Raw genomic sequence first — 9,136 nt, forward strand, 5'->3', positions numbered from 1 at the left:
CCAGCCACCACCCCGCCCCCGCAAAACTTCCCGCCAATCACTGGCTAATTTATACCGTCCGGTCAGTGACGTCATGGGTCTCTGGGCAGATTTCCAGGGGCCTCAGCCAATCAGGAGAGAGTAGAGAAAAGTGGGGTGCGGAGGAGAGAGCATAGGAGTGAAAGGAGAGAAAGGCTGGTAGTGACTCAGAGATAGGACAGCAGACTCAAAAAGAGCGAGGCAGCGAGAGAAATGAGGAAGAGAGAGAAGCAGCCAGACGCTGGTTTGAACTGTGCTCCCCTCACGCTGTAACCACATCCTAACCCCCCAGTGCCCGTGAAGGGGACGTGGCTCCATAGAGAATCTCTGTAAAGATTCCAGATGACCCTGGATCAGGCTGCACCCTCACAGACGGGCGTCTCTGAGTGATGGAGGCTGAGGGTAGAGACTTTAGGAGGAGGGAGCCTGAGGCCAGAAACCAACTGGGGGAAGGGGGTAGAGGGTGGAGGCCGGGAATGATTTCCGCTGCAGAAATAAAAACGCCGCAGAGGCAAAACGCTATAGAAAAGGCAGAACAGAGGAGAGATTTGACTCGGAGGGCTTGGCAGATGAGGAGAGGGAACACGGGGCATGAGGGAGGGAGTCCGCAAGAGACACCCAGGCATCCTAGGTTGGAAGGACGGTGATGGACAGGCGATGGAGCACAGATTGGGACAGGGCAGGGCAGGGGAGGAGAAAGCCTTAGGGAGGAAGGAGGAGACAAGGCTGTTTCAGGGAAGGAGAAAAGGAGCACAGCACACGTCACAGTGAGCCTCCACACCATGGCCTGAGGGCAGGTACAGCTCACCTGAGCAACAGGTAGGGGCTGCCCCCATTTTGAATAGGAAGCAGCGGGTTTCTGGGGTAACTGGAGGAGACAGAGAAAAAGACACAGAAATGGAGTAGGGCAGGAGAGGAGGGAGCTGAAGAGGGGATGAGTGAATGGGGTGACAGGTAGACAGGGGTAGGGAGAAACCCTGAGGAACAGAAAGGGGTGCAGGGCCCAGATAAAGGTCCTCGTTTTAAATACCATGAAAGGCAGAAGGAAATGAATGTACAGAGCAGTGACGAGGAGGCACAGACAGTGAACAGGTCCGCTCTGGGTTATGTGGGACTTGTCACTGGCAGTCATGAAATGTAATGCTTAGTTTTTCTGTTCTGTGTTGTTTTTGTTGTTTTACAGAGGAAGGACTCACAAAGGCAGAAAGTACTGAAGGCTTGGGATAGACATAATGAGGTCGGGGTGGGGAGAGAGGGAGAGGGGGAGAGAGCCGTGAAATGACAGGGATACCCCAAAGGACACGGTAACCAATCAAGCGTCCTGCCAATTTTGAGGGACACCCGGAGACCTTAGGAGAGGGCAGGGATGACTCACGAGACCGAGATGACCCCCAACAACAAGGCAGCCAGACACACGACTGCAGTGATGCCCAGCACGGCTGGGTTCTGCAGCTCTCTGCTCGACTTCCTGTAGTGCAGGGCCATGCGGGGCTGTCTGTCCACTGGGCCAGCGGGGGAGCCACACAGACCCCCAGGTCAGCACCCGTCCATGGCCTGGCCCTCAGCCCCCTGCTCAGGGTCCTAGGCGGGGTAGGGTCCCTCAACTCCCTGCTTGGCCCCTGACCTCTCCCGGGGTCTGGCTGCTGTCCGTCTGTCTGTTCCTTAAATTCTCTGTGGTCGGCTGGGCTCTAGGCACTTGCCAGGAAGTGTGAAGGGCAGGATGACAGGCTTCCCGGGTCCCCGAGCCTACGACCCCTGTGGTATGACTGTCCTCAAGTCTCAACAGCCTGTCCCAGGTCTTCTCAGCCCCGGAACTTACCGAAGCAGTACCTTCTTTTAATGCATTTTGGGCTGGTCTTCTGGCAGGTTAGACAGTCCAAGACCTCTTCTTTTAGGAAATCTGGAGAAGGGGAAGGGAGGCGTGAGATGAGGGCAGAGGACTGGCAAGGGGCAGGGAAGCAGAGGCAGAAGAGGGGTGCCCTGGCCCTTCTGAATTTGCTGAGTGCGTGCAGGATGAAAGGTGCTGACGATTCACATCAAAAACACCTTCTAAATCAGAAAAGAGACTGTCCAGGTGACCCAGCATCCTGCTGGTAAACATTTGAAAATTTTCAGTTTGTAGCTCTCACTGGACGGGGCTGGCAGGATGCTCACTCGTCACCTGCTCTTCCTGTGCACACAGGAAGACTACATTTCCCAGGCCCCTTTGCAGCTGTTACAACCATGTGATCAAATCATAGCCAATGGAATGGCTGCGACTTCTAAGCCTGCCCATAAGCATCCTAGCTCCTGTCCCTTAAGAAGTTAGCAAAGAAAACACACAATGTTGGGACCCCATTCCTAAGTCACCCCCCACGTGGAAGAACTGCTAAACTCAGTGGAATTTGCATTAGAGAGAAACCAACTCTTGGTAAATTACTGAAATATGGTGTGGGGGGTGTAATTTGTCAACAGGATATAACCTGTTCTATCCTGGCTTACACCTCTCCCCCCCCACACACCCCCGGTTATTTTTGCAGGTTGCAACCATTTTCACAAGCCCTCAAAAGTCACCTCTTCCGAGGCTTTGGGGATGGGACCACTGAATGGAGTAGGTGTGACAGGGCGCTTGATCGGGGGAGGCAGGTTAAAGAGGTGGAAGGGCAGAGAAGGGAGGGCCAGAGACTAAATCCAGGACTCACGGCAGCTTTTACGATCGCAGGCTGCAAAAGAAAAGAGCTAGTGTGAGTTGAGTCGGCACAGCAACCTGAGAGCTCACTGGGAAGGGCTGGGAGCGGGAGGCAGCGGTGGGCCCAGGGAAGGAGGGAGAGGACTATTGGGGGGGCCAAGAAGGCCACTTAGATTAGCCCTAAGGGAGATGGGGAAGGAGCTGGGAAGCAACGGGGGTGGAGGGGCTGGAGGGGTAACGGGGGAGTGACGGCTAGTTCGGGAGGGGTGAGCACCTTTTAATTCGTATGATTTTAAAGCTTGCTTGAGCTTCTTGAGCACCCTCTCGCGAAAAGCCACCAGCTCCTCCATCAGAGGCCCGTCTGAGGAGAGAGGCCTTGTGGGGGCAGGCACCCAGCGAGCCCTCCCCATGCGCAGCTTCAGAGAGGGGGCATGGGAGGCTCCTTTCACTCATCGGAATGACTGGTCCGCTGGTCAAACCCATGGCCCTGAAGACCTACGTCTGGCCACTGTGGGGCCCCAGGCTAAAGTGCCCTCCCTTGGCCTGTTTCCTCCTCTGCTTAGTGCTAGGTGGGTGCACTCTTTCCTTCCCTGACTGCCCTTCTCGCTCCTTCACGCTATACCTAGGCCGCGGGCCACGCCTGCAGCCCCACACGGCCACTGGGTATTGGGCACGGCTGGTCTGGACTAAGCTGTACTGTCCCTATAAAGTAGATGCTAGATTTTAAAGCTATGGTGTGAACAAAAACCCTAAAAATAGCTCAATAATGTTTAAGTCGGTTACATGCGAAAAGGCCCTATTTTAGATATCGGGTTCAACGAAATATTAATATGTATTTCATCTTTTTGAACTGAGACTGCTGAACGATTTCCCATGACATACGTGGCTTTCACTTGTGGCTCATCTGGTTTCCACTGGACAGCAGTGTCTGACACGCTGGTGCCCAGACCTGTCATTCGAGCTCAGATTCATTTATCCTCCTGTCCCCTCACTCAATAAATCCCAAACTGAGTTTTGATTTCTCCTTCGGCGCTCTTCCAACTCCAGAGTCTTCTCCCTTGTAGTAGAAGGTGGGCCATGATACTCTTCTCCGGGCCCCCGAATCCTGGTGCTTCGGCTCCTTTTCCTTCTCCCCTCTCATGGGGTACACAAGTTGCATGGCACTCTGGAGCCCTTGTGGTGCAGGCTTTGCGGTCACTGTGCAGTCACACACATTTCCAGGTCACTACACCGTGAGAGCGGTGATTCCCACTTTACAGGCAAGGAAACTGAGGCAGGAGGAGCTCAACAGCGCGCTTAAGGGTGGCCAGGCATGAACCCAGGGGGACTGACCTCCGGCCTCCCCTCCGCCTTCTGACTGCTGCCCCAGGGCGGAGATGAGGACTCAGCCTCCCTGAGAAAGTGGTTAATTCTATTTCATTAGGAGTCGGCCAGAGGGGACTCCGTTCCTATGTCTTTTCCCTTGACAGCTTTACTGCAATATAATTAACATACTATACAACATCCACTTCCAGTACAATTCACTGTGTAACTATCACCATAACCAATTTAGAATATTTAGCACCCTGGAAAGCATAGTAAAAACTGTTCATTAACTGGGAGAGTAATTCCAAAAAGTGTGATATCTTTAATATAATTACAATGACTATGATTTCTGATTCTGTGACTGTTCCAGGGGGCTGGGGCGAGAGGGACTCTTACAGTTGGCAAAACACCACACTCGGACAAGCACCGGAGAGAGCAAACATCCTTCCGGCCCCTCTATGCCAGGGCACCGGGCTTCCGCACGCTGGCACGCCCCTCTCGGCATGTGTTTGTACAGAGCACACACACTCCCCCCTTTCCACGCAGGTGGCCTTCTGGGGCGTCCTTCCAGCGCCACCCCGCAAACCTGGCGAGGCCACAGGGCTCTCTAGCGCCCTCTGCTGGGGACCTGTCGCGGTTACCGGGCAAGTCGGCACCCGCAAACCTGTGAACCGGCCCCGGAGCCCCCAACCCCAAAGCAGAACCCCAAACCAGCACCGCAGGGCTCGGAGTTTGAGCCACATGCTCTGGGTTCAATCCTAGAGCAGTGTGACTTTGGGGGTTCCGCCTAACCTCTCTGAGCCTCCCCCTGTAAGGGGGAAGCAAGGCCTTCGACCCCTGCCAGGCAGACAGCAGAGGCGCCCCTGAGGGGCAAGAGAGGCGGGTGGACAGGCGGCGTGGACCAGGGTGTCCCTCGGCTCCTACCTCTCAGGGAAGTGTTCCGCAAGGCGGTGGTTTCATTCTTCAGAAAGGTCACCACGAGTTCCAGATGATCTAGTCCTGGGCAGGGCGGACAGGACGGGAGGAGGCCCGTGAGCCCCCATCTTTCTGCAGCCCTGGCCCCGCCCGCCGCCCTCGGGGGCGTGGTCTCCCCCCAGGCCGGCAGCCCCCCACCGGCACGCACCCACTTTCCCCACAAAGGCGTTCAGCGCGAAGTCCCGGAAGAAAGGCCCCTCCATGGCCACCAGCAGGGTCTGCGCGCGGGCGCGCAGCTGCTCCTGGTGGAAGCCCTGGGGGATGAGCGTCCAGCGCAGCTGGCTCAGGGCCTCCACCACCGAGCCCTCGCACTGCAGGCAGCCGCGGCCTCCGCGGGCGCCCAGGCCCAGGAGCAGCAGGAGGGCCCAGGCCGGAGGCATGGCAGGGCCCCTGTGGCGTCACAAGGGCCGTTGGCCCCGCCCCCAGCTGGGCCGTCACGTGCTTGCCGCGCACCTGCTGCGTGCTAAGGCGGATGCTGGAGCTAGGGCGGAGCTGAGAGCCACAGGCCATCCCTGTCCCATGGGCACTTCGGTCACTGCTGTTTACTGTGCACCCATGTGCCCCACCGGGTGTAGGCTGTGTCCTCTAGTAGCTAGGACATGCTGTGGCTGGGGCCGTCTCTTCTCACAGCACTGACATCCAACTTTGTTCAACAAGTGGTGTAGACATAAATGTCCAGGGAGCACCGCTGCGTGCCCGCACAGGAGACAGACTGATAAGGTGAACACAGGCTCCTGGTGCAGCCCAGTCTAGTAGGGCTGGGGGGAAACCGGTGAACTCCATCCAGGACAGGAAGACAGTCAGGGTCACTTAAAGGCGACGTTGGGAGCAATTCTGTCCTTGCGGGACACGGGAGCAGCATGGAGTGTCCGGGAGGGCGGGGGGGGGGGGGGGGGGGGGGTTTCTGCCTGGCCTGGACCAGGGGCTCAGTAGGGAACGAGATGCAGCACTATCCATTCTTCCAAAGAGGACATTCTGATATACGCTACCACATGGCTGCACCTCGAGTCATGATGTGAAGTCAGACAAGCCAGTTGCAAAAAGACAAATACTGTATGATTCCATTTACAAGCAGTAGCTAGAGTAACTAGTCAAACCGACTCTCAGAATTTCACACAGACTTTTCTACATGCCTAACTCAACTCTGCTTGGCTATCACCTCCTCCAAGAAGTCCTCCCAGATCTCCCCTGTCGTAAAAGCCATTCTTAGTTTGAAGATGTTATCATTACCTTGAACTCACGAATGATAGTGGATAATAATTCCTTTTTTTACATCTCACCTCTTCACCCCACCAAACCTCTTGGTGTGTTTTGCTCACCACTGTCTCCTGTCTAACCTCCTGGTGCCTCGGTTTCCTCAGCTGTAGACCGGGAATAAGAGCGCTCCCCCCACCGTCGGGAAGGGCCTGCATGCAGTGAGTGGGCGGTGCTCCCCATATGTCAAATGGAAAAAGCCAGCGTCTTTCTGAGCCTCAGGAAAGTGGGGACAGTGATGTCACCACCTTTGTCCAAAGGTGGGGTGGCCGTCTGCACTAAAAGCTGGGAGCCGGCAGTGAGATGGGGAGCTGAACTTTTCTTTTTATTTATAGTTTATTTAAAGTGAAAAATTTGGCCTCCCTGGGGGCATAAAGGTTAAGTCTCAGTCCAGTCAATGCTGTGGCCTGAGTTCGATCCCCAGCCAGGGAGTGGCCACAGGGCACAGCTGACTTCTCCTATCTCCTGCTGTTCCCCTCGGCAGCAGATTTCAGTGAATCCACCTGTTCTACACCCACTTCTGTCTCTGGTGGGTCTTCTCAACCGCCCCCCTATCTCTGGCCTGTACCCTAGTTCTTGGATGTATAAATAAATCTTTAAGAAAAAGATACACTTACAGAACTGGGGTGCAGGCTAGAGGTACAGGGGATGAGAGGATACCCTAGAGAGAGTGGGGAGCAGAAAAGGCAGATCTACTAAAATCCACTGCTGAGGGGGGCAGTGGGTGGGTCAGGAGAGGCCTGCTGCACCCTGTGGGTCACTCCCTGACTGGGGATCAAACTCCTGCTGCAGTGGCTTCTGAGAGCTTCAGAGTGCTGTGCTTTAACCCATTGCGCCAGCAGGGAGAGCCCAATAAATAAATATTTTTTAAAAAGATAAATAAAATGTGAATCCTTGACTTAGTTGCTAGGAAAGCCTTAAAGGTATTTGGAATAACGTGAGTTCCTGAATCTGAAGCCCCAACTCTAAGTCTTACGAAATTTAAACAAAGATCAAGTATTGCTGGGGAATTTTAGTATCTGAATTGATATGCGTGAAGGTGAACATTTCAAAGACTTAGTAACAAAGAAGTAAAATACATCAGTAATAATTTTAGAACTGTGTGTGGAAATGGTATTAGTTTGTATATACAATCAAGTCATACTATTAATGTGGCTTCTTTTTATATTTTAAACACGGCTTAGTAGAAAGTTTGAAATGACATCTGGGTTTCCCATTATATTTCGACTGGATGTTACTGCTTCTTTAACACACAGCTCAATTCATATCATCTGATTTAATTAGAGTTAAGAATGGGGAGTAGAGTAAGACGCCCTCGGGGTGCAGTGGCGCCATTTCACCACAAGAGGGCAGCCGCGTCCGAGTGAGTCTCCCCTCTTTTCCAAGAAACCCTCAATCTTGGCCTCGCCTTCCACCCGCAAAAAAGCTATAGCTCACAGTAACTAAGGCCCTGGAGCGCACACTTGGAGACAGGAGCTCAGGCAGAAACTTGCGGGGTTTTCCTCTTCCCCCACTACTGCGTCCCAAGCAGGCTTTCTGGAAGTCGTTGTTTTTCTAAGAACTGTCAGAACGTTACAGAAAACAAAAGCGGATGAACAAAGGTTGCACATTCCTCATAGTCTAAGCCCCAAAGCCTGGGTCCAGGTGTGACACTGTAAGAATCCGGAAGTAGAACCGGTTTTGTTCCTCTAATCCCGGAGCCTCACTGAAATGTTACCTGGTGAAAAACCATCCTGAAATGAGTCCAGCAGCTCCCAGCAGGAGCCACTTAGGGGGCCAGTGGGGCATGTCCAGAGCACCCCCTGAAGGGGCAGGGCTGCAAAGCAGCGTTAACTGAGCACCAAGTCTCCCCAAGTTGGACAAAGAGTTTATTAGATGATCAAAGCGAGGGTTTGTGCCGGGAAGCGGCCTGACAGATTGTACTTGTGAGAAGGTTCCAGTACATACAAGCTGGAGCTGAGTTTCTAGACGCAGGAAAAGTGAGTCATGGAAATTACCAGTGTAGTTATTCCCAACAGTGCTAAGCCGTCCTGACCTAAAGGCGGCTGACGATGGCGGTTGCTGTGCAGGGTTTCTCTCTCCCTCTCTGGGAAGTGTCCTGCAGAGCCCAGGCCAGGGCTCTGAAACTTCTGTCTGCTCCTGGGCCTCCCTGGTGGCACAGGGTTAAAGCGCAGCACTGTGGAGCTCTGGGTTGCTGCCTCAGCACGAGTTCGATCCCCGCCAGGGAGTGACCCCCAGGGCACAGCAGACCTCTCCCGTCTCCTACCTGCTCCCCTCAGCAGTGGGTTTCAGTCTGTCTGCCTGTTCTGCTCCCCACTCTGTCTCTGGTGAATATTCTCATGCCCCTGCACCTCTGGCCTACACCCCAGCTCTTGCATACCTAATAAACAAATCTTTAAAATGTACTCACCACACACAAAAATATCCAGTGTGCAGAACACTTGGAACCAAGGAAGGCGCGGTGGTCACGACGAGGGCATTACGTCAGGGAAGGAAAGAGCGGACGGCGAGGACGTAGGGGCGTGTGCGAAAAGCAAACTGATAAAACTAGCTCAGGCCGTCAGGCCCCCTGGGCCCTCAGGGGCCTCATCTGTGAAAACACGTCACCATGTCAGCATCTCTCCCTCGGATACTGGGCAGTGAGAAGGGAATGGGCTGACATTGTTGTCCCACAAAGGGGAGCTAGACAGAGCTGGAGAGGAACCCTGAGGGGCCCACTCAGAAATTCTGCCCCTATGCTCCCTGCCTCTGGCCTCCTCCCTGGCCTCCAGCCTCATCCCTGTCTCCACCCAGGCCTCCCTGCCTCCAGCCTCCTCCCTGTCTCTGGCTTCCACCCTGGCCTCCCTGCCTCCAGCCTGGCCTCCCTGCCTCTGGCCTTCTCCCTGCCTCTGGCTTCCACCCTGGCCTCCCTGCCTC

General features: G+C 54.5%; 1 protein-coding gene across 1 annotated transcript in view; it reads right to left on the reverse strand.

Moving 5' to 3' along the window:
- The window catches only part of IZUMO2 (IZUMO family member 2), a 10,692-nt gene extending 5,346 nt beyond the window's left edge, over positions 1-5,346 (reverse strand). Inside the window, exons 1-5 of the mRNA XM_012733515.1 lie at positions 5,115-5,346; positions 4,916-4,990; positions 2,961-3,047; positions 2,700-2,720; positions 1,838-1,918 (exon numbers count right to left, since the gene is read on the reverse strand). Coding sequence (XP_012588969.1) covers positions 1,838-1,918; positions 2,700-2,720; positions 2,961-3,047; positions 4,916-4,990; positions 5,115-5,346 — 496 coding nt within the window. The remainder of the gene's footprint in view (positions 1-1,837; positions 1,919-2,699; positions 2,721-2,960; positions 3,048-4,915; positions 4,991-5,114) is intronic.
- Between the last annotated feature and the right edge of the window lie 3,790 nt (positions 5,347-9,136).

This window comes from Condylura cristata, unplaced genomic scaffold (assembly GCF_000260355.1).
Source record: "Condylura cristata isolate star-nosed mole 26May11 unplaced genomic scaffold, ConCri1.0 scaffold00041, whole genome shotgun sequence".
NCBI classification, from domain to species: Eukaryota; Metazoa; Chordata; class Mammalia; order Eulipotyphla; family Talpidae; genus Condylura; species Condylura cristata.